This window comes from Psammomys obesus, unplaced genomic scaffold, assembly GCF_907164565.1.
Source record: "Psammomys obesus unplaced genomic scaffold, mPsaObe1.curated_primary_1811, whole genome shotgun sequence".
Lineage (NCBI taxonomy): Eukaryota > Metazoa > Chordata > Mammalia > Rodentia > Muridae > Psammomys > Psammomys obesus.
Genome location: NW_026592510.1, coordinates 25,338,293 through 25,362,392, shown reverse-complemented (window position 1 = coordinate 25,362,392; position 24,100 = coordinate 25,338,293). Strand labels below are relative to the sequence as shown.

Genomic DNA, 24,100 nt, shown 5'->3' with positions numbered 1-24,100 from the left:
GGAGAAGTACTTGAGTGTTGAGTTTTGAGGAGCCCTGGAGCAGGGGCTCCCTCAGACAGCAGTTCACAGACTCAAGATGTGGGATTTGTTGGGTGGGTAGGATCCTAGGGGCATCTGAGGGGAGGGAGACAGGGTTCAGAGAGATTGCAGAATCTTTGAATACTGTGTGACAAAGACTCTAAGCCAAGTGACTCTTAGGATGCCAAGTGCAGAGCTCATCTGAGGCCCTGAGAAGCATATTCCAGTAGCGGAGGGGCAGAACCCCTAAGGGTCTGTATTTCAGAGGTGGAGCTGCAAGGTCAATGCGGGGATTTCTGGGCAGGAATACTGGCCAGAGCTTGAAGACAGTTACATCTCTACCTGTCTCTGGTGCAGTGGCTTCAATGCCTGCACTAGCAGCGAACTCGGGCTTATATCTGTAGTGCACCAGCCGCATTCGAGAGATCCTCTTCAGCTGTTCAGTGGTGTCCACCTACAAGGGGATAGAGCCAAGACTGAACCTTCCTCCCCTCCTGTGACCTTCCAGAGCAAGCCTCAAGTGCAGCTGGATGGCAGCCTGGGGGCTGCACTGGACCCTGGTACAGAGGTACAAAGCCAGCCTCCGACCCCTGCCCTGGCATCCTGGTCCTTCCCCGTGGTCCTACTCTTCACCCACAGCACTGCCCCTCACCTCAGCCATGGCCTTGTTCCTACCTCTTGCACATTCTCTTTGGCCCGCAGATCGGAAGGGTGCATGAGTGATCCCATGACCTTGACATTGCCATGTACAACCAGTGCCTCATCTGGCCGGTCCGTATTGATGCCCACACGGCCATGGTGGAAGACGGTGTCGGGCAGCTGTGCCCGTTGCCACAGCACGTCACTGTCACTCTCAAACTGACCTGGGTTAGAGGCCTACGGCAAGTTGGGTCTGGATCAGTTTTGGGGGTAGGGGAACTTTAAGGCCCTGAGAAAAAGGGAAACCCCAAAAATACCTAGGCCAGTCAGGTCTCCTTACCCCACCACATCCAATAAACTGCCCTGTCCATTGTGACAACACTGAGCGACTTGTGGGACCCAGGAGGCTCCTAGGTGTGATCCACCTTCATGCTTTACAGTGAAGAAGGCCCTGAGGCCTAGACAAGGTGACAAAGCCAAAGGCCACACACCCAGTGCTCAGACAAGAGCTGCACATCAACCCAACCCCACTCCATGGTATTTTTTTCTGATGCTCTTTCTTCCAGCTCAGGGGAGGACATTCCCCCTTGGGGAGAGAAGATGCTCACCCGCACAATGATGCGCTCTGAAATCTGCGCTGCCAGCGTGTAATTCTGGTTCTGTGCGTGCGCCTGGAGCGCCACCACCAGCATGAAATACCTGGGATACACCGGGGACTCAGGAACCCTCAGGGCTGCCCCCAGCCATCCTCCCTGGGCCAGATGTCTTGGTACATAGCCCCACTCTGTCATCACACTCCCAGGAGGTGGAGTTATCACAGTATTCCACAGGGGAGAAACATGAGGCTCCACGAGGGGGCAGAATTCCTCCCTGGGTCCACCAGAAACAGCAGCAGAGCTGTTTCTGAGCTCAAAAGCCAGTCTTCTGTGCCCGAATCCCTAAATCTGCCAAATATTTTGAACCTTGGGTTCCTCCCCTGGGAAACAGGCCATCTGTGGAGCCTGGACCTGGCATGCTCCTCAGAGGCCCCTTTTTGACCCTACGCCTCAGAAGGGAGGGGTTCCTGTGGCCAGGTTGGCCAGCTCACCTCTGGTCAGGGTTGGGCTTGCCCTTCTTGCGCATGTTGTTGGCCGTGGTCTCACTGAAATGGAGCCGCCCCACGGTCACCTTTGTGACCTGCTCAGGGGGAAGATTGACCCTGCAGAGGATGGGCAGAGTGCTCAGGGAGGAGAAAAGGGGGCTGCCAGGAGCCGAGTTGCAGAGCAACTGCAGGTAAAGGGCACTATGGGTGCCTGCCTGTCTCCCTAGCTCCCAAGCCAGTTCTAAGATGGGCCCTTCCAGGCACCACCCCAGCAGGGCTGGATACTCACGTGACAGGGTTGAAGGGCCTCTTGCTTCTGTCTGACTGTGACTGCTCGATGTTGATAGACTGGTTCAGGGCCTCTAGCTAGAGAGAAATGGGCCAAGGGCACTTCAGGACCAGGTTCCCCACCTGTTCTTCCTCCTTTACCCCCTCACCCTGGTCTGCAGCATAATTCTGCCTCCACCTCACTTTCTCACAAACTCAGGGGCCCCCACATCCACACCCCACACTCCCAAGACATTTCAAGGACACACACATAGCCTTCGTGTCAGCTCACAATACATCACTTCCCCTACTTCTGCGTGGTGATCGTGGTCACCTCCATGATGGCCTCACATCACAGTATCATCTGACTCCCTGACTTCCCCATGCATGCCGATGTTTTCCAGTTAGCCTTAGGACCCATACTCATACCTGCACACTCTTCTCACCTATAACCAGCCTACACACAAACACACAAGACATACATACTCACACAGTGCACCCCACATACCCACAGCCTCTCATCTCTTCAGAAACACTGGCTGAGCCATGCCCACACAGAAGGCCCAGCCTGTGACAGAATCAGACAGCCCTGGTCTTGCCCCCAGGGAGCTCATGAGCTCCAGTGGCTGTGCTCATGAAACCTCTCAGTCACAAATGGCACAAGGCAGGTTTCCCACAGGAACATCAGAATAGAGTCGGCCAAGAAGAACGGGATAGGGTGCTGGGATGGGATCGTAGGAAGCAAGGGCTACTCCAGAACCTCCAAACAGAGCCAAGTGTATGACAAGTTCAGGGTAAAAGGGTCCTTAGATACACGGTGTGAGTAGCTAGGACCCTGAGATGGAGCAGGGGAGAGAGACGAGGGGTGGGGTGTTTAGTTTGGGTCTGGGAGCTGAGGCAGCAGTGAGAGGGCCAGGAGGTGGGTCTTGGCTTGGAGATGAAGACTTGGGATGTGGGGTGGAGAAGGAAGCAGGGCTGGAGATGGTGAGGTCTGAGCAGCCCCACATCTAGGTGGCAGACACTAGAAGAGGAGGATGGGTGGGGCAGCCGTGGTAATAGCTGTGGGGCGTTTCCTCATCACTTGCACCTGCCTTCACTCCGTGCAGCTTCAGATAGAAGCAGTCCAGGGGCTTGAGGCCTTCAGGCGTCTTGACATACTTGGGCTCACCCAGCATGCCGATGTACACCGTCACCTGGAAGTGGTTCTTCTTCTGGCACACAAAAGCATCGTCGCCCACCGAAAAGTTGAAGCCTTTGTCGGCGTCCACACGATAGGTGAGCATAGGCCTGAAGGGGGAGTGGAGGATGGGAGTGAGACACGCCAGGGGTCCCCCAGGCTTGAATATGGAACATTGCTTCCTTCTACAGGCCCATGCTCCAATCCCATTACTTATTCTGTATCCCATCCCCACCCCCACCCCCAAGATCCCTCATCCCTCAAATCACCAAGGGGTCAGTCTCCATTCCAGGCACAAACACTGAGCCCACAAGAGGAGCTGCACTGGTTTTTCATTACGTTCCTGGGGCCACCCACTGTTCTGTGCTGGGATGGAGGAAGCAAGACAAGGCTCTAAAGGCCCACCAGAGGTGAGAGGACTCCAGAGGAAGGCCTTTGCCACCCTTCAGCACACTTAACCATTGCCCACACATTGCTTGAAGCCCCCTCCCTCATGGGAGATGGGATGTGAGGGGCTGCATCTGCAGAGTCTCACTGCGCCTGACAGCTGGTTTCCCTGGAAACGGTGGAACCAGGAGCCAGCTCTGCCTTGGGCTCACCCTGACCCACCCTGGCCCCCCACCTCCTTGCTCAAGGCCCCCAGTGCCCTCATTCTGACTCCCCCAACTGCCCCAGAGAGAGGGGAGTACTTCTGGTTTCTGACCTCCCCCTCAGGATCAACTGAAGCTTGCCATCTGTCACTGAGACAGTGTCTGGAATCTTTAGGGTACCTCCAGGGGCAGTAAAGAAAGGACTTGACTCATCCTTCCCTAGGCCACCACGCGTTAGAGGTACCCCGCTGGACACAGGAGTGATAATGCCCACCCACAGGAAACTGGACAGGGAGAATGCTTTCCAACTCATGAGCAAGTTCCAAGGGAAGGCCTGGTCTCACCCGTTCTTCCCTTACAGGGCTCACCCGTCTGTCTGACCTAAGAAAGTACCAGAAAATTCCTGGGTCATACTGCAGACCTCTGCTGCTAGCTCTCTGGCCTTGAGGCCTAAGTGGGGAGACAGCAAGGTGCCCAAAGACTGTGGAGGTGTGAATAGAGATTTCTCTCCAGACCATAGGGACCGGATCACATAAATGCCCTCTACATCACTTTAGCTGCCATCATAACTGGGCATCCCACCCCATCCAGCCCTGGGAGCTATTGGATAGAAATTCCCCAGCTCAGGGCACCCATCCAGGACGGGTCTCAGCCACTGTTAATGACAGGGCCCCAGACCCAGTCACCCAGCTAATGCTTGGCTAAGCCTGAAGTACCCTGGGGGGAGTCAGCCTCTGACACACCCTGGCCTTCTAGGAGATAAAGGGGAGTGGTCCCCACTTCACTCTTGGGGCCTGGGAAGCTAGATCCATGCGGTGTTGAAGAAGGCCGAGGAACACCCTGGGCAGCTGCACCCCTAGGTCCCCCTACCCGTTCTCCCTTCATGGGGGTGGGGGGGGCTGTTGTAAGGGCCCAATTTATACTAAGCTTCAGGCTACCTTCCTAGAATGTAGGAGGAGAACATGGAGGAGGGGCCAGGAAACATGCATCCGCCCACTCCTTCCTGAGTTGGCTCCCACGCCCCTCCCTGGCAGATAGGTACCTTCAGAGAGATAGGCTGACCAGAGAGGCCCTGAAGCCTGAGCCCTGGGCCTAATTCTTCTCTGAGCCTGCTGGCTCTTCAAACGTGATTCTTTTATACCCAGAGTACTTCCAGGCTCAGACCCAGGACTTCAATGGGGTCCTGAGCTATCCCCAAGACACATGGCTAGGCAGCACTGGTCACTCACAGCTCCTTATAGTTGGCATCACACAGGGTCGCCCACTTGTTCTGTTGGTGCGGCTGCCACTTGATAGATTGGTAGTTGGGGTCCAGGTAGGAACCGCTGAGGCTATCACTGTCCTGCAGGAGGCCTGGAGGGAGGGAAGGCTGCTGAGGTCTAGGCCCAGGGCCCCCACTCCCAGCATCAGTGCTCAGTCAGTCACCTACCTGGGGAGGGTGCGCCTGGTGGGTGCCAAGGTGGAGTCTGGACTCGGGCGATGCTGAGGGGCAAGGAGCCAGTGCCAGGTGAGAGTGGGCCCTGGGGAGGCCATGGTGGGGACGGGGCTCTGGCAGGGTTGGGGGGCAAGGCTGACACAGTCCCAGGTTCCTGCTTGATCATTCCGTTCAGCATTTGGGCATTGAGGGTGTTGGGGGGTGACTCAGAGTGCTTCCTCTTCTTGGAGGGGTGTGGAGGGAGCCTGGGGGCAGAGGTGAGGGCCATGGGGGCTGGCTCTCTCTCCATGAGCCCTCTCCTCCTGTGCAGTGCCCACCCCTCTCCCCTCTGCACCACTTCAGCACAGCCAAGAAGACACTTCCTACAGGAAGCCCTCAGGTACTTCCCCCAGTACTCAGGCCTGTCACTCAGTGTTCCCATTCTTTGCCCTTGCCACAGTCTTACCCTACACCTTTGGAAGTAAGCAGGGGTCACACTTAATTTTTATGTACCTCCGCTGAACATCTTTGTTACACAGAGCATCCTGCAATTGTCACTGAGGATTTCAGTAAGTGGGCAGAAAAGCATTGGAGTCTGGGTTAAGAATTCAATTCCAGGTTCAAGTCCTGGCTCTGCCTTTTCCTAATCCATGACCTCGGAAAACTGTTTTCCTTTCTTAGAATGTTAGATTACCCATCTGTGAATGGGGAGGTGTCACCAATCAGCTATGTCCGTAGGCTTTCAGAGCATCGTTCCTCTATTTTTCCCTAGGGCACACTGTCCCCTATACTCTTGATGCCCTGACTCCCACCCCACCTTCCTGCCAAGCCTTACTCAGCTCCATGCTGTTGCAGCAGCTGGTGTAGCACCTGGGTCTGCTGGGTGTGGTGGAGCTCGGGGGGCACCAGGCCCGGCCCCATGGCAGCATAGGGGGGCACAGGGGCCTCAGCCTTCATGTAGAGGTCCCGTTGCAGGACAGGGTAGTGAGGTGGGGGAGGTGGGGGTGGCGGGGGCCCCGGCAAGTGGGCTGGAGGTGGGGGCGGGTGCTCTAGTCGGGAAGGAACTCCCACGTGGCACAGAGTCTCCGGGGTTATGGTACGCAGAAGATGGGGGTCTGAGGAAGAGATGGGGAAGCAGGAGTCAGAGGCCCACCTCACCCACTCCCCCTAGTCTCAGAGTGCTTCCTGAGTCTCCCGCTTCCTGAGTCATGCCAGAGGCTGGGTGGGGAGACTGGGCAGCCAGTGAGAGCCTGAGCAGGGAAAGCTAGACTGCTAGGTGGCTCCCATTCTAGCCAGCTCGCTTCCCCAGGTTGTCTGGATGAAGCCCCTAGAAGATCCCCACTCTTAACTCCTTTGAAGCCTGAAAAAAAGAGTCTCCCGGAGACCCCAGCCAAGTCCCCCACTCAGCCTCCTCCCTCCAGCAGCCCCACTCCCAGTTCCAGGGGCCAGTCCCCCAGCCCGAGGGGGCTGTAGCTCTCTTTGTTCCTCAGAAAGCATTCCAGGGATGTTTTGGTAGGCTAAACAGAACTCTTGACCCCTCTTCAGTCTGCCCATGACCATTCTACTCTTGGCCACATGGGGGCCACTGTGCCCCTCAGCACCCTGTAAAGGTGGGCCCAGGGCAGCCTTCCTCAGCTGTCCACTTACCGCCAAAGGGCGCATCCATGATGGCACAGGGGGCCAGACGGTGGCATCACCAGCAGGGACACTTGCTCTGAGGCAGGACCAGGCTCCCCACCCGCCCATGGGGGAACAATAGCCAGCGCCGAGGAGTATTTGACCAGCGATAATCTGGCCCATTGGGCAGCCGCTGGCCCCCTCCCTCCCTCCTCCCTCTCTCCCTGATAAGGCTGCACCAACCACTTGCCCAAACCCAGAGGGGGAGGGTGGCGCTGCCCGCTGGACTCACCATTCACCTGCTGAGGGGAGTAGGCCTCAGAGCCTGAGTCTGGGGGCGAGTCTGGCAGTGTGCTGCAGGGGGGCCGGAGGAGGGAGACTGTCGGGCCAGCAGCTGAACCCCTAGACCCAACCCTCCGGCCAGGCAGCAACTCTGGTGATCAGGGTTGCAAAGACTCCCATGCCAGAGACTGAGGCCACTGAGCTCTTCTCACATCTATCCCAGGGTATCACCTATCCTGGAGCCCTGGGCAGGGTCCAGGGCTTAACTGTGACTGAAGGACTTTGGAATCCTGCCCTGCATCTCCAGACCTAACAATAGTTATTTGTGGGCCAGTGGCTAGGTTTCTGGTGGTGGTGGCACAGGGATTGAAGGAGCCTTGCCCACAGAACGAAGGACCCTGCAGGCATCTGCCTTTCTTGGGCACCCACTGAAGCCCGCAGCTTCCTGGAAATCCTAGGCCCTGGGGGCTGGGTCTAAGGAGGTTCAGTGGGTCACCACAAGCTGCCTTGCCAGAGGCAGGTGTGGACCAGGCAGGAAGCCAGCTTTTCTGGGCCTGGGCTCTATTTTTTTTTTCTTGCGAGTTTTATTTTATCAGTGGTTCAGGCAAAAGAACAAACTCAAGCCCAGAGGTCAACACGTCCTGTACAAAACATGTGCTTGCCTAGAGAGACTGCAGCTGCCCAGGGACCCGACTTTTGGCCATTTCTCATCTCCACATCCGGAGAGGCTCCCCTCTGCCATGCCCAGGGACCACCAGTAAGGCTTCAGGATCACGGTGGACACATTCCTGCCCCGACTGCAGAATCTTACTGCATCCCTGCATAAGCCATGGACATTCCTTCCCTAACCCTACCCCTGCTGTGGAGACCTTGTCACATCTTGAAATTGGTTCAAGAATAAGGGCCCTGAATCTGGTGTACCCCAAGCTACTCAGGAGTCTGAAGACTGAGGAGCACAAGTTCAAGGCCTGCCTGGGCTGCAGAGTGAGTTTAAGGCCACCTTGGATAATTTAATGAGACCCTGTCTCAAAAAGTAAAAAGTGAAGTGATGGTGTACTCCTTTAATCCCAGCACTCGGGAGGCAGAGGCAGGTGAATCTCTGTGAGTTCAAGGCCAGCTTGGTCTACCAAGGGAGATCCAGGACAGCCAGGGCCACACAGAGAAACTCTTGTCTTGAAAAACAAAACAAAGCAAAACCAAAAATAAATAAATAAAGAAATAAAGTGAAAAGAAAGACCCAGGATATAGCTTGTTGGTTGAGCACTCTTCTAGCATGCATGAAGAGCTCCCGGGCTCAATCCTTAGAATCCCAAAGAAAAAATGTGGGTCTTAAACTGGGTGGTGTTGGCACACATATTTAATCCCAGCACTTGGGAGGCAGAGGCAGGTGGATCTGAGTTCAAGGCCAGACTGGTCTACAGAGTGAGTTTCAGGACAACAGCCAGGGTTAAAAAAATAATAAAAAAAAAAATTAACATTAAGAAAAAAAAGTGGACTCTAAACCAAAGTTTTCTAAGGATGACACGAAGAAGTAGACAGCATAGGGCCTCCTACCTATAGCCTCAGTCCCTGGGTGGGTGGCCCCAGCTCTGTGCCACTCCTTCTCCCACCTGCCTCCTGCACTTCCTAATAGTGTTCTTGGGCTCCTCCAATAAGTCAAGGTCTTTCACACCCTCTAGTTCTTGCTATCAAATGTCAGAGCCCACATGGCCCTGCATTCTTTCTTGTTATTCTCACTTGTTATTTCCTGCTTGGTGCTGAATTATTTTATTTTATTTTTTTATAATGCTGGAGAAAGAATCCAGGTCCCCACTAAATCTAGAAAGTACTTTACCACTGATCAGCACCCTCAGTCCTGGGACACAGCCATTCCTCTCTAGTCACCCATGATGGGGCATGTTTTTCTTGTTTATCACTTAGAACAAAGCCTAGACCAGAATGCCCAAGTGACTCTGGACAAGCCGAATTCAGGGCAAAGCCCGAGGGACTCACTTGGGCCTGCTAAACTTAATTTACACAATAAATTGCTTTGTGTAAGCTATTTTGTTTCTGGTGTTTGAGACAGGATCTCTATACAGCCCTCTCACCTCCACCCTCAGGCAGCTTGGGCTTAAAGACACCCTTCGGCAACCAAGGTTTGCCCCTGGCACTATGTGTCACTATGGTCACCCTAAGCCAGAAACTGAGAAGTCTCTGCTGACAATGTGTGGAGTACCTACCCAGTACTTCCTCTCTGCTTCTCCTACTTAGTTTCCACCATGAACGTGGGGTTCACGTGGGTGAGGAAACCCAGCCTCTAGCAGAGGTCATGGGTCACCAAACCCAGAGGCTGACAAATGGGAAGACCAGGTTGGTGCTAGGCTGCTGAACACTGCATCATCCATACACCCTGTAGCCTTATTTTACCTAAAGACAAGACCTGCGCCCTGCTTCACGGAGATCTGTGGAGAGCCTGGTGGACCCTGGCCCTGGGCACTTCCCCTTGAGCGTGCTCTGGAGCAGTGGTTCTCAACCCATAAGCTGCAACCCTTTTGGGGGTCAAACGACCCTTTCACATACCAGATATTCTGCATGCCATATATTTACATTAAAATTCATAACAGTAGCAAAATTACAGTTATGAAGTAGCAACAAAAATTTTATGGTTGAGGTCAGCACAGCACAAGGAACTGTATTAAAGGGTCCCAGTGTTAGGAAGGTTGAGAATCACAGAGTCTGGAAACTGACTGGGCTATGGCTGCAGGTGATCGAAGCCAGGCACAGGCTCATCCCTGAATCAGGACATTAGTGTGGTTGATGGGGGAAGCTGGCAGGAAGAAGCCTCTTCAGGATGTAACTGACATTGGCTCCATAAGGCAGGGCAACTTAAGACGCCACACCTAAGGTACTGGCAACTCTCCGAACACAGAAAATGTGAGCTAAATGCTCCATGGGTAGATGGGGCGTGGGAGTGGGTTTGGGTGCCATGCAAGGGTGCATATATGGGGTGGAGTTCCTGTGAGTGTCACCTGGGGTCCCAAGTCTCTCCTCTGTCCCTATATTGCTTTGAGATTTTTCTAGCACTACTCTCATTATGGTCCTACTCAGAACCCCGTGGCTGGGCAACTGCCTCAAAACAAAGCATGTACATCTCCTACCAGCCTGGTGCCACCCCTAATTGAACCTTATAGGGAGCCTGTCATTAAAGCCCTTCCCACTGATTCCACAGGCCAACACCTGTTGGGTAGTAGCCACTGGGCCCCTGTATCCTGTCCCAACCCACTCCCTGCCCCCACTCACCCTGGGGCATAAGGAGCCTTGGGCTCTGCTTTGATGGGAGGCCCAGAGGCCCCCAGGAAGGGCTTAGGGGCGGTGCCCATGCCGTTGTTGTTGTTGCAGTTGAGTGGGGTGCCGTAGGTCGGGGGTGGGAGGGGACCATGGCGCCCAGGGGATGGTCCACTCCCAGGGGGGCTCAGATGGTGGAGCCCGCTGGAGCCGGGAATGGCGGGTGGCCCGTGGGGGAAGGAGGCTGTGCTGGCTGGTGCAGAGATGTCTGGGAAGCAGCTGTGGGGAAGGGAGGAGGCTCAGCCCCCAGGTCCCCAGGCCTGAGGGGAAGTTCCGTCCCCTCCCACAGGGAACTGCCCAGAGGTCTCAGCTGAAGTGACTCACAGGTCAGAGGCGTCCTCTTTGCCAATGTACTCCTCCAGGATACTGGTGTCTATATTGGAGGGCTCCAGGGCACCGCTGATGTCATGGCCTGAAAAGCAGGGCAGCTGGGCTTGAAACAGCTCCATGAAGACCCCAGGCCTAGGACCTACCAGCCCTCCTGCGGCTAGGCACCCCAGGCCTAGGGCCCACCAACCCTCATGAGGCTAGGCTCTCTGAAACCCATCCCCAGCTCCCCTCTATGCATAGCCCCCTTCATTGTCCACCCCTGATGCCCCTCCAAAATTAACACCTGGCCACAACCGTCAAGGCTACACTCAGTTTTCCAGGAGGTCAATAGCCCAATGTATGGGGACAGAGAAGCCACTCTTGTCCTTCCACATCCTTTCTCTATCTATGTGACAGAATCATCTCCCTCTCTCTCAACTCTCCCTCTATCTTACCGAGTGCTCTGAGGAGCAAGTAAGGTCCTACCACCCCAGTGGCTCAGGCCCAGAATGACATTCCTGCCCTGTCCTTCCAGGAGACCAAGCCTTGAGCACGTGGAAGCTGTGCAAACTCCTGGGGCCCAGGAACTCAAGAAATTGTTGCACCCCAGGCCCCCAGCTTTAGGGAGAGCCTGGGATCAGAATCAGTAGTTCCAGTGAGGTGCATCTCTGGTGGCTAGGTCCACTGCCTCTTGCTACAGGTTGGGAGTTTAGCCCCGACACTCCAGAGGAGACAGAGGATGAGGGAGGCATAGTTTGTCCTGGCCTCATACAGGGAGGAATAGTGGCCAGAGTTCTGCTCCTCCACTCTCCACCTGCTTCCCTGCCTGCTATCCTCTCCTGGGCCTCCCCCCATGCTCTCAGACCCCTGAAGAAGAAGGATAAAGGAAATGTTGTCCAGGGCTCCTGGGCATGGCAAGGAAGGAGAGGGGGTGGTGATGGCCTTTCCTTTCCCAGGGTCACCTTGTCGGGGGAGGAAGGGGGTAGCCAGAGGGAGGAATGATAAGGGGGCTGACGTGAAAGATGCGTCAGCCCCGATAATGGAGGACTCCGCACCCACACTGCAGACTGGGGCTGGCCAGCTCCACAGAGGCTGGAACGACCCTCTAGACTCTAAAGCCTCAACTCTTGGCTTGGCACCTTGAGTCCTTCGTCTGGGGAGTCCTGGGAACAGAGCTCGGACTGATCAGGGACAAACCCTATCCAACTCAGCCATTTCCTGCTGTGTGACCTAAAGCAGGCCTCTTTGGGTCTCAGTATCCTTCTTAGGAAAATGGGGATGAACAGCTGTTTCTTGGGACAATTCTTGGTTGTAAAGCCGCAAAGATATGGATCATAAAGTGCCTGGCACACAGTGGGAGCCCTGCAAATGGAAGGGCTGTCTTCACCTCCCGAACCCCAGCACCCTGGGGTCTCTGAGCCCCCAGCCCAGGCCCTTCCCTGGCCCCAGTAGGCATTTGAAGAATGCTGAGCCCCGCTTAGGTGATTAATGCATTAATGAGCATGAGCAGCTAAGCCTTCCTAGGAGTCACACGCTGCCTGCTGCCTGCCACAGGCCAGGGCCTCTCGCTGACCCCCACCTGGGCTTACCCCAGCTGAGAAGAGAGGGCACCCACCCACCATGCAAGGTTTTGCCGGCCCTGCTCTGTGAGGCTGTTCCTGGTCAGTCCATCTGCCCAAGTTCCAACCCCACCTCACCCGTTTCTGAGGGCCACAGCTCATGACTGAGCACCTACTGTGTGTTGCACTCACCACCGACTTTACTATATATGAGGCATTCTGCCAACTTCAGGCAATGTGTCGCTAAGTCCTAACAACCCATCCTAGCAATGAGGAAAGTGCCGTTGTTGGTGATGGGAGGTCGTAATGAAGGGCCTACCACTCCTTCTGAATTCATACTGTGTTGAGGACAATGATGGAGACTCAGGCTCGGGTCAGGCACTACTTAGTACCTACACATTTCACGTTACCCCTCAACCACTCCCACTAACTTGCTGTTACTACCTCTGCCTCCATTGTTCAGAGACATCACTCCTCACCCCAAAGCCACACAATAAAATGAGCCAATCTGACCCCAGGGAGAAATGTGTGGCTGATGTTTCTGTATCTTCCCCCAGCCTGGTCTCTGCCCCACAGCATTGCTGAAGGTTTCTGAGGAAGGAAGGAGGAGAGCCTAGGGCCCTACCCCCACACGGCCCCAGCTGCTGAAGCTGCAGGTTTTTGAGACTGAACTTGGCACCTTGGGTGAGTGATGGGCTGATGCGGTCATGGGCTGCTGTTTATAACTATCCTCGCCCCTCCTCTTGGGCTCCTCCTTCCTTGGCCAGGAGCACTTCTAATCGCCCCTAATCCTCCTATCCACCTCCCCCAGGGGGATGGGGCCCTCAGGCCCAGGCATCCTGGGAGACCCTAACAAGAACCAGATGTGGCTAGGGGAGGAGGGACCCTCTCGTGCCAGGGTCCGGGAGGACGGAGGGGGGAGGAAGAGGCTGATGGCAGAGTGAGGTGGGTCTAGGGCTCTGGAGGGGGAGAAGCTGAGGCTTCCTGAGGCATGCAGGACCCCCATCTCCTCCTCTCTACAAGTCTCGTATCCCCCCCCCACACACAAACACCAGACACCATGCAGGGGTCCCAGCCTAGCCAGCAACCCCACAATAGAGATGAGACACAGAGGCTTGCAGGAGTGGGGGATCTTAAGGCTGGAACAGGGCCCCCAACCCCTCAGGGGCTCAGGAGAGGACATAATCTTCAAGGTACATTCTAGGAGTGCTACCTCACTGCCAGAACTGTGGAACACTGGATTCCAGTGAGGAGTGACTGCAAGGCTGGAGACTCAGGACAGGACACGTATTTTCATCCTAATGCTCAAATGCTGGAAAGTGAGCCCTGGCTTGCCACAGGCCACTGAAGGTAGACATCCAGAGAAAGTGGTACCCTGGTATCACAGATCATTATCTAGCCTCCTCCTCAAGCACTCCAACAAATTCGCCCAGCAAATGATAAACCCAGAGCCCCTCAGCTGTCCAAGGCCTGACTGACACTCTCTGCCTTAGGCTTTTCCTCAGTCCCTCCTGTGTGGGACTCTCTGGAGCCCAGCTCCCGCTTCCTTCCTATCAGCACAAACATGCCATCCCTGGGGACTTTGCATATGCTGTTGCCTCTACCAGAGAAATTCCCATTCTTTTGTGGGATTCTCTTATCCAAAACCCCAAATCAAGTGGCCTCCATGCCTCTTCCTTTTGACCCCTTTTCTACTTTCATGTCAGGCTGTCTCCCTGCTCACCCAGGCTGGCTCACTCCTCCCCAGGGAAGGTGAGTGTCCACCGTCTGACTTCCACATTCTAAAGCACAGCTGCCCTGTGGTGCAGATGTCCTCTATTGTACAGATGAAGAGACGGCAGCGGACAGTGGGTATTTTGCCTATAGTCCCATGGCAGGGATTGGGCTATGGCTCCCTGTGATGTTAAGAATCCCAGTATATATTGGTCACGGTCAATAGCCACAGAACAAATGAATGGCAAGATGATGAGCCAGAGACTAGAGGTATTTTTGCCATGTCTGGAGACCTTGGCAGATCATAAAGGCCTCTCCAGGTCTTCATGCAGAGCTGTGCCCCAGGAGCTACACACTAATTAGGGTCTTTATTACCTGCTAGAAACAAGAGCCAGACCCAGATACTGTTTCTTCCCATGCAGGCCAGGGTCCAGACTGTGGGAAAACTGTGTTTCCTTTTTCTCCTCCTCCTTTTAAGACCACTCATCAAGGGGATGAGAACACCCAAGCCAGGTGCAGGAGGCAGCAGGCAGGGACCCAGGTGGTCCCTCTACCCTGGACCCCTCCCTGTCCCTGTCCCCCTTCTCATGCCTCTCCCCCACCAGCTGTGGCTGCTGGCTGAGTCTCGGCCATTGTCCTGGCGGGTGGGGAGGGTGGGGACACAGCACAGTGGGAGTCTTGTGCCCTGCCTACCCCCTCCCCTGCCCCGTCAATGGAGCACTTGTCAATTCATGCCCCAAACATGGCGGAAATCCCGTCAGCCACGTGGCCATGGGCAGGGTGGGCTGATCTGAACTCAGGGTGGCCAGGGCACCAAGGCTCAAGCCCCCGAGTGTCACCCTCAGGTGTCTGAATCTGAGGGTACCTTGGCTCCGGCAGTGGCTGGATATCTGTCAGATGCTTGCTACCTTGTCATCCCTGTGATCCTCTGAGAGGCCTGGCTGCCAACATGGGCCTCAGCGTAATTGCGGAGTGACTTCCTGACCTCTGTCTCTTGAGCTTCAGCGTCCTTCTCCACCGAGTGTCCATGGGTGGTCAGATACCCCAGAAAGCTATCCTTTAGCCAACACAGCCATGCTGTCCTTCCATTTCAAGTGTCCCTACTCCATTCCTGCCCTCTTGCCAAGGTAGTGCAACTTTCCTGGCACTTGTGAGCTCTGCCGTACCTTTGGGTTTCCGAGGACCCCTGTCTGTCTGTGAGTAAGTCCGTCCAGGTATGTGACCAGCATACTGCTTCTATGGCATACTCCGGTAGAGATGCCTTCTGTGCCTTCCTCCTAGCCTGCCGAAGGCAGTCCTTTCCCAGTCACCCAGCCACAGAGGACCACCAATTCGAACTAAGCTACGAGCTCCAATCAGACCATGTGGCAGCAAGGCACAGTGGGCTGTCACAATTCTCTGAGCTAGACATTCTATCTTCATGAAGAGCCAGAACCGCTTGCTGGCCCTGCTCCAGCTTGCAGTTGTGACGAGGGCCTTCTCAATCTCATGCCTTCGGCTTGGATAGTAGGTTGTGAAAGCGGGATCTGTGCGCAGATGCGTCAGATCCTCAGTATGTTTGGGCCCGGCAGCCACACCTGGTAGCAATGCAGATCTAGTCTTCGCAGACCCTCAAGCCCAAGTCACAGCTGTCTGTGTCCCTGTCAGCTCTTCATCAGAGACCCAGAAGAGGCTCCATGGCCTGATCCTCAGCACCAAATTAACTGGGTGTGGTAGAGTGTACCTATAAATACAGCACTCAGAAGTAGGGGCAGGAGAGTCATAAGTTCAAGGTACATACTAAGTTCAAGACCAGCCTGAGGTACATGAGACCCTGAATCAAAGGCGGTGGTGACTGGATTACCTTGTCTTTGACTTTGTCCTTTAGAATGTCATATGCACATGGCAGGGGGCGTCTGTCACTTTTGTCTCCAAACACTAGCACTGTGCTTGACACACAGTGGGGGCTTGGGGAAAGCTTCCTGGATAAACGAAGGGGCCCCTGTAGACCACACAGTGTGTGCTGCCAGTGTGTTGGCGCATACCCACAGGGGTCATGCTGGTGTGTTCACACAAATCAACAGGAGTATTTGATAGAGATCCAAGCTCCCCATGCTGCAGGATCCTCCCACAGTGTGTGTGGCAGGTCCACCCTGGTTCCTGTGAGAAAGGGTCAGAGGCACCGGGAGGGGCTGTCTTTGCCCCTGGAGATAGAGCCTTGTGCCCCTGAAGTGAAGTGCGATAGAACAGTGTGGGTTTCCTACGAACCAGCTTCCTGACCTGGCTTCAGGAGCATCTTGTTGCTGAGTTCAGATTGAGTTATCCCGAGTACAAGGTGATGGTTGTGTGGGGACGAGGGAAGGATATAGTCCAAGGGGAGCTGAGCCACTGGATCCCCTGGAAGAGCAGAATCTCTGACGGCAGGCTGGGGGTGGGGTGGGGGCTCTTCTATTTCTGGTATGAAAGCAGGAGGGAACACAGGCAACTGTAGCTTAGATTTAAGCATTTGGTGGGATGGTTTGTGCATGCTAGGTAAGCGCTCTACCAACGAGGCTACATCTCCAGCCCTTTTGTTGCAGTTTCAAGGGTGCAAGGTGGTAGTGACAAAGCCTTCGGCACATGCCTGTTGGTCCAAGTTTACATCTCAACATACTTCCCAGGCATGTCCTCAAGTGCTCATGTACACAAGTGAGGCTGGCCCAAGGCAGGCCCCACTAGCACCCCTCTGTATTCCTGGGTCAGGATCCCCCAGCACAAGCTTCTCCCCTTTTCTTTCCTCCTACCCTCTCCACACAGTCCAAAGTCAGAGCCTTCCATCTGCTGCACCTAGAGTCAGATAGGCCTAAATAAATTCATGTCACTGGTCCATGTCCCCCAGAGAGGCAGCTCTTTCCCTCGCTTGGTGGGTAGTTTAGAGGCCACAAATGGAAGAGAGGACACCAGGGACAAGGACAGGCTGAGCATCATACAAGCCAGTGGGGGTTCTGGAGACAAGTGTGCCCCACCCAGGTGCTTCTTCTGCTCTCATCCCCACTTTTCTCCCCTCCACTCTGACCTCGGTACTCTTCGGGTCTCCCTGCTGACACCCTGCTAGCCTTGACCACAGGAGTGAGGGCTGTCTGTTCCAGAAAGACCAAGGGCTGGATAGGCATCTGTCATGGCTACCGGCATGTCAGGCACCTCAGTATGCAATGAGATCTCCTTCCCTACCTACCCTAAGGGGGCTCCATTGTGGTCCAGAATCCCATTCCTGCTTCTGTAGCCACAGAAGCAGTGAACATGGCACATCACCTTCAGCTCCTCTCTCTCTAGAGGAGGGTGTACACCTATCTCCCCTGGTGCTAAGGTCCGCACATCCGCAGAATACTCTAGCCCAGATGCACCGCAGGCAAAGATCAAGAGTGGGCAAGTACTCTTCTGTTCCAGAGAACAAGTTCCACATCTCTGTGATGGAGGAGGAAGCAGGCTTAACTGGACCAAGACCTGACAACAGATGAAGCAAGGCCAGGCCTATCATGCAGTTGCCTGCACACAGGATACACTCAGCAGGCTATGACTGCCCTGTCCTGGAGTAAGAATCTCAGAGAGGGTGAGGGGCTTTCTCAAAGCATACAGCACCAGCTGCCAAACGTGAGCCCAAGTCTGAGGCATGAGCCTACTGCGTGAGTGGATCAACAGTCCTGAAGGTGGGGACATGCCACCGGCCCTGGGCCATGCAAAGGGGCCATGCAAGCTCACGGGATGTAGGTTAAATAGGGCTGACATCCATGGATTGGTGTACAGGCCGGGCATTGTCCCTAGGCCCTTCACAGGTGCTATATCTCCCCCCAACCCCACAGAAGCTCTGAGAGGTGATCATTAACCAGTCCAGCTGTGCTCCTTTTGACAGCCGAGACAACAGGGCCCAGCCAGTTGTAGTGACAGACTAAAGAGGAGGGCCATGTGCTTAACGGGGCTAGCTGCAGCTCCCACTGCCTACTAGTGGGTGCACAGAATCCTCGAATCCAGGATCCCAGCCCCTGATCAGCAGGCCACCCACGCCCAGTGATAATGGCTGGAGACCTTGAAATAGGAGAAGAGCCATTCCAACTGAGGGAAACTGAGGTCCAGAGAGAGGAGTGTCTGAAGCCTAGGCCATGAGGAGGAGGAAGGGAAGGCAGGCTGCCTACTCAGGGCGGGGCCACCCTAGTTAATAATCCAGTTAATGATTTCTGCTTTGTTCTTATCAGGGAGGGCAAAGTCCGAGAGCAACAGCCAATCAAAAACCTAGCTTGGTGGTTACCCAGCAGCCTCTGCTGCCAGGGCCCCCCAGAGCTGTAACCCTTTGGGAGTTGTCTGGGCAGGTCTCCCAGGGAGATGCCATTCTACCTAGAGTACTATGTCCCCAAATAGTCTTATTGGCTCTGCCTGAGACCTCAAAGGGTACTCTATTCAGCACCCCCAGACTGAGGAAAAACTTAAGGCCAAGGGGCTGGTGTATGACCCCAGCCACTCCCAGAGAGTGGATTTCCAGGACACATAGCCACCCCAGGGCTCCTTTACATATAGACGGATCGATCGATCGTGGTCTCCACTGCCAGGGAGAATTTCCTGCCTGCATTGTGTTGTGTGGCTCTGTGACATGTGTGGGGACATAGGGATGAGTCACACCCCCTTTATTATCTCTCCCCTCCTACCTGGCTCAGGGCCTTAAAGGGTGGGCCTAGCCATCAGCTCACTACAAACTGGGGCTGGGATAGAAGCCTTGTGGGACTGGGGTGGGTATCCAAGTCCTTGGTGGAGTTAGGGGTGGGTTCCAGGTAGGCCCAGGACAGATCTGGTCTCATTGGAAAAACAGAATCACCAATGACAGATAGGTGACAGAGGCCATAGAGCCACCCCTATCTCACAGCCCTGCTATGCAGACGGTGGGTGGTGTCCTCCCTCCTGAGACTCCTGCCTTCTGGAAGGATGCTGTCCCCAACTGGTTGCCCCTCCCACAGGCCTTGATGGCCGAGGAGAAAGCTGAGGGACTGAAGTCAGCCTAGACTATCACCCAGCTAACCTTGTCTCTCAGAACCTCAGTTTTGGCTCCTGGGAAATGGGTCCATTCTGGTCCCCCCTCCCGCCCTCCTAGTACTTCTGTTGTCTATTGCGCATCCCATTGGAGGTCATGAGTTTGTCTAAAAATTGATCCAATTACAAGATCCTACTCTAAGCTTGTGGTGGCACACTCCTTTAATCCCAGCACCTGGGAGACAGAGGCAAGTGGACCTCTGTGAGTCTGAGGCCACCCTGGTTTACAGAGGAAGTTCTAGGATAGCCACAGATACACAGAGAAACCCTGTCTCAGGAGAAAAAAGAAGCTCCTCAGCTGGCCTAACTGACTTACCCTTCCAGGAAAACAAACCAGAGAGGAAAGTATTGATCAGACCCTCAGGTTCAAAAAGGGTAAGACTCAGGTCTCCTCCTGCAACCCTCGAGGCACCAGAGGCTAGTATAGCCCCCAGACCTCAACGGCCTATTCCACACTTCCTGGAGACCCAATTTCCTTCAGTATCCAAACCGTCCCCTACACAGACCTGCTTTGCGGAGCACCAGCTAGGCAACACGAGCCTCACCATCGGCACAGCCTATACCCAGAATCTTCTGTCTATACTCTCAAATGTCTCTCTTCCCCAGAATTATGACTGAAGGCTCAGCAGGGCTAAGGGTAGCATGGAGACCTCTGCTACTGACTCATGTTCCAGATGAGGAAAAAAAAAATCCCAGCGAGGCTCTGCCTAGGGTCTCACTGCTCTCAGTAGCTCTGAACGTGATCCTGCTCTATCCCTGACCTGGCTCTAAGAAGTCAGGGCCCCACCAATCAGGTGAAGAGAAATACACCATCCCCTATACCCAGTTACCTGCTGGGAGCCAATGCATCCTGCCCGGAGGGTCCGCTCTCTGCAGGCCTTATGCCCTCCACTCTGGACTGCTGGTGCCTATCTCCAGGGGATTAACTGGGCAGTCACGGGGACCCAGCTGTACCAGCCTCGAGGGGGACGCTCTGTCCCAGCCTCCCACCAAAGGCCCAAAGCGCCTTAGCCCCCAGTCCCACTGTCTGCTCAGAGCAGGGCAGGATATGTCCCTATACGCTGAGCTAGTGGGAGCCATGGCAGGAGAAGGCACTTTTCAAGACTGCACCATCAGCAAGAGCCATTCTGTCTCCCGGCTCAGAACGCAAACCATGGAGACCTCTGCCCACTGTCTAGAGGGAATGACTGAGGCCATGTGGGAATCTGGACGAGGACTCAAGGGTCCCCATTTGAGTGCGAGAGCATACACTGTCACCAGGAGTTGAGAGATGACTCATCACCGTCCGTAACACAAGGTTTCACACTTCCTCGTAGGGTCTCACTCATGCTCACGAGCACACCACGCTCCATGGTTGCTTCCTCAGGCCCCTTCACCTCACAATGAGAGCCCCCATCTCACTACCCAACAGATTTCCTGCGAAGGCCTTCCCCTGTCAGACAGACTTAGAGGACTCGAACCAGGTGCCTACCCACCCTGCTCCTATCCCCAGGCTCTGAGAGACTGCTGAAGCCTGGCCCTCCTGAGCAGGCCCCACACCCTGCCTGCTCCCCACAGACATTCTTGAGTCTCCTCTTATCTCTCTGGAGGGAGCAGCACAACCTCCCTGCCAGGCAAGCCGCATGGCTAAGCTGTGGCGTCAGCCTCCCCCCACCCCCTCCCTAGGCCAGGAGGGAAAGTTTGGCTCAAGAAGTGAGGAGCTCAGGCCAATTAGACCCGCCCCAGAGCCCAGGTGGGGGTGGGGTAGGGGAGGAAACTTAGGGCTACCTTCAAGAATCAAGGGGTCCTGGTTCATGGGTCATTAGGGCACCGAGCAGGCACAAGGTACCCCCAATCAGCACCTGTACTCTACCAGGATGACTGACTCATCTTCTAGGGTCCTTACTCTTCACAAGGTCCCTGAATACTCCTAACCTATGCACAATGTCCGGAAGAGAGCTCCCGAAACTGAGGGGTGCTATCTAGCACTCTCAAATGACGAAGCTCCCTCAGAATTAATCATCGACTCTAGTCCAAGCATTTTGGGGCCTTGGGACTTGTTCTGGCCGGGGGTTCAGCATTCTGAAGTGAAGATGGCTGAGACTTAGGGCTGTCCAGTCCTGGGCTGCTCAGCAAGCAGGAGTGGACAAAAGTCCATTCTGTGGTTGCCTAAGTCACAGAAAGAGAAACAGAGACAGAGAAAGTCCTCCTCTTGCCCCAGGGAAATCTCTCAGGAACTGGGCACTGGGCTTTAAACTTGGGCCTTAATTTCTATCCTGCAACTCAACCCAGCCTGGTATGTCCAGGGCAACAGGTTCTACTCATGGAAGCCTCTTCCCGTACTAGCAAGATGTTAACTTAGGGACTAGGAAGAGGGTAAGGCTCCCAACATATTGGGGATAGGTACAAAAGGGGCTCAATTGCCTGGCCTCATACTCCAGTAAGGTTCTGAGAAACCCAGCAGGCTGGGAGATGTCAGCCTGCACCTCCCCTCCCCCTCCCACACCAGTCCCTTCCCTCCTGAACCCAGCTCTCAGGGGGGAGGGGCAGTCCTGGAAGAGGGGCAGGGACTGCTCAGGAAAAGCTGAGGCTGTATTTAGACTAGGAACAGACTCTAAAATCAATGCGGGGGTGAGGGGGAAAAAAAAACATATAGTAGATCGTACATAAATCTCACTGGAGAAGGGTTTTTTTCGGGTCAAGGTGAGGGGGCCCAGGTCATTCCTGGTGCAGGGAGAGACATAGCTCCTGGGTGTGAGGGCAGCTCCGATGAGCCACATGGGGCTGGTGGGATGCCATTTACAGCACTGTGAAGGTCTCCAAGGGCAGAGGTAGCTGGTGGCAGAGATGCCAGCCTCAAGGGCTTTCCATCTCTAGGAAATCATACTAAAGAGAGGGTCCTGCCCCAGGCAGGGAAGCAGTAGCTGCTTAAAGGAGAATTTCAGTCTTAGCGGAGGAAGCAACGTTGCCCAACACAGGTGACAGTCTCAAAGGGCATCGCAGTCTCCTGGGGTGTCTCAGCCTCCAGGAAGCACAATCAGAAGGTCCCTGCTCCTAGGAGGTAAGCTAGGCTCTGGAGTCCCAGCCTTAAGGGATATGGGATGTCCCAGGATAGATGGAGTGGGAGCCTGGCATGGATGGAGTAGTACCGGGGAAGTGGAGTACAGAGTTCTCAGGCTGGACAAGTGAGCTGAGGATTGGAGTGTCACCATTTAGGAGGACGGCGGAACCTGAAAGGCTCCAGGGAGGGCCGAGCACGGAAGGGAACCTATCCCAAAGGAAGTTGAGTGTTGGAGGCGGATGGGAAGCCCAAATCCAAAAGGCGTGGGCAGACACCTCCTTGCGACTTCCAATCTCGAAGCCATCCACCTCGCTGTTGCCAGTCTGGAGTAGAGTCCCTGCTCAAAGGAGGCTTTCTCGGGGTTCTTGCATGGTGGAAACTCCACGGGAGTCCTGGCCTCAGGGAGATTCCCTGACCTATCCCAGGGCAGGAGGTTGGTCGCCCAGCCAGCCCCGCCGTGTCTCACCTTCGAAGAAGCGCTGAAGCGCTTCGGTCTCGTCCACCACCTCCATGGCCCGCCTTCCCGGCGCGTGCTGCTCCGGCCGCAGCCCCGCTACAGCCCGGCCCGGGGGCGCGGCATCGCCGGAGCGGCCCGCGCGACAGTCCCGGCTCGGCTCCCGCTACAGTCCCGCCAGGCTCGCTCACGCTTGCTACCCGCAGCCCTAGCCGGGACTCCGCCTGCCCCGCGCCCCGCCCGCCGCCCGCAGCGCCCTCTGGCGGTACGCGCCGAGTCGCAACCTCAGGTAGCTGGACGCCGCGTCGCCTGCAGGGGGCGCTCGACGAGATGATGGTGTCCTGGGTAGTCTGGGAAGTGATTCAGGGTCAGCCGCTTTTCGCTCTTTCCTTGGGTAGGTAAGGTTCCAGATTGTGAATCTGAGGGTTTCCAGAACCGGATCGTAGAGATGGCTCCTATTCTTTTAGGTTCCCACTCTATTCCAGTGAGAGCAACGTGCAGGCATCAAAGAACTGTTTGTAAAGTGCTAGGCCTGCACAGAGCATCCTAGAGGTGTTACCGCAGTTAATCTGGGCTGGTCTTTACTAAGGAGGAACTCCCTCTCTCGCCCAGAGGCAGGATCTCACTGTGTAGCTCTGGCTGTTCTGGAACTCACTAGTCAGTTGGCCTTGAACTCAGAGAGATCAGCCCTCTGCCTCCCAGAGTGTTGAGATTAAAGGCTTTTGCCACCACCGGTCTGGAAGGAACTATTATAATTTGCATTTACAGATGAGAAAACTGAGGCTAAAAGAGGGCCCGTCTACAGAAGTGCTTCTGTATAGAACTTTCTGGACTGATGGAAATGCTCTAGTGCTGTCATTAGCCACCAGTGGCTGCCGAGCACCGGGAACATGGCTCTGGTGACTGAACACCTGACTTTTCTGTTTGGTTTTCTTTTAATTAGCATGAGTTTAATTGGTCATGTAAGATCACGGTGGTATTGGACAGTACAGGTGGAAGAGTTCAAGGTCAGTAGGGTTTAGCGTTTAATAAGAGTCACACTATTATTATTATTATTATTATTATTATTCCCCCTAGAGACAGGTTTTCTCTGTGTGGCTCTGGCTCTGTAGACCAGGCTGGCCTCAGACTTGGAGGTCTGCCTGTCTCTGCTTCCTGGGTGCTGGGGTTAAGGGCATGTACCACCACTGTCCAGCAGGAGATTGATCTTATTCCCTGCTGCCCTGTCTGATGTTTAATCTGAAATCTCGTAGGGATGAGGCCACTCCCTGACTCCTGCTTTTACTCTCATCTCTGTCTTGCCCGACTATACAGCATCTCTCCTACAGGGTTCCTCTGCAGTCCTATCGAATAACTCTTCATAAAGCAGAAATCAGATTGTATCGTGCCTTTGGTAAAACCAGTGGTTTCTCCTTGCACTCCAATATCTAAACCTCTTGCCCTGGTTTTTTAGGCCTTGGATCATCTCTCTCTACTTGAAACAATGACCTCAGCTTCTCCACTGCTTTCTCTCACTAAACCATCGCCACGTCAGCCACAGGGCCACGGCACATGTTAGTTCATCTGTGATGCTTGTTCCCCA

General features: G+C 54.9%; 1 protein-coding gene across 1 annotated transcript in view; it reads right to left on the bottom strand.

Annotated features, from left to right (window-relative positions):
* Myrf (myelin regulatory factor) overlaps positions 1-22,738 on the bottom strand; it is a 31,581-nt gene extending 8,843 nt beyond the window's left edge. The window contains exons 1-13 of the mRNA XM_055613745.1: positions 22,531-22,738; positions 10,734-10,821; positions 10,365-10,628; positions 7,096-7,157; positions 6,022-6,301; positions 5,202-5,452; positions 5,002-5,125; positions 3,097-3,292; positions 2,028-2,104; positions 1,745-1,855; positions 1,266-1,356; positions 694-894; positions 361-472 (exon numbers count right to left, since the gene is read on the bottom strand). Coding sequence (XP_055469720.1) covers positions 361-472; positions 694-894; positions 1,266-1,356; positions 1,745-1,855; positions 2,028-2,104; positions 3,097-3,292; positions 5,002-5,125; positions 5,202-5,452; positions 6,022-6,301; positions 7,096-7,157; positions 10,365-10,628; positions 10,734-10,821; positions 22,531-22,576 — 1,903 coding nt within the window. The 5' untranslated portion in view covers positions 22,577-22,738. The remainder of the gene's footprint in view (positions 1-360; positions 473-693; positions 895-1,265; positions 1,357-1,744; positions 1,856-2,027; positions 2,105-3,096; positions 3,293-5,001; positions 5,126-5,201; positions 5,453-6,021; positions 6,302-7,095; positions 7,158-10,364; positions 10,629-10,733; positions 10,822-22,530) is intronic.
* Positions 22,739-24,100: the final 1,362 nt, after the last annotated feature.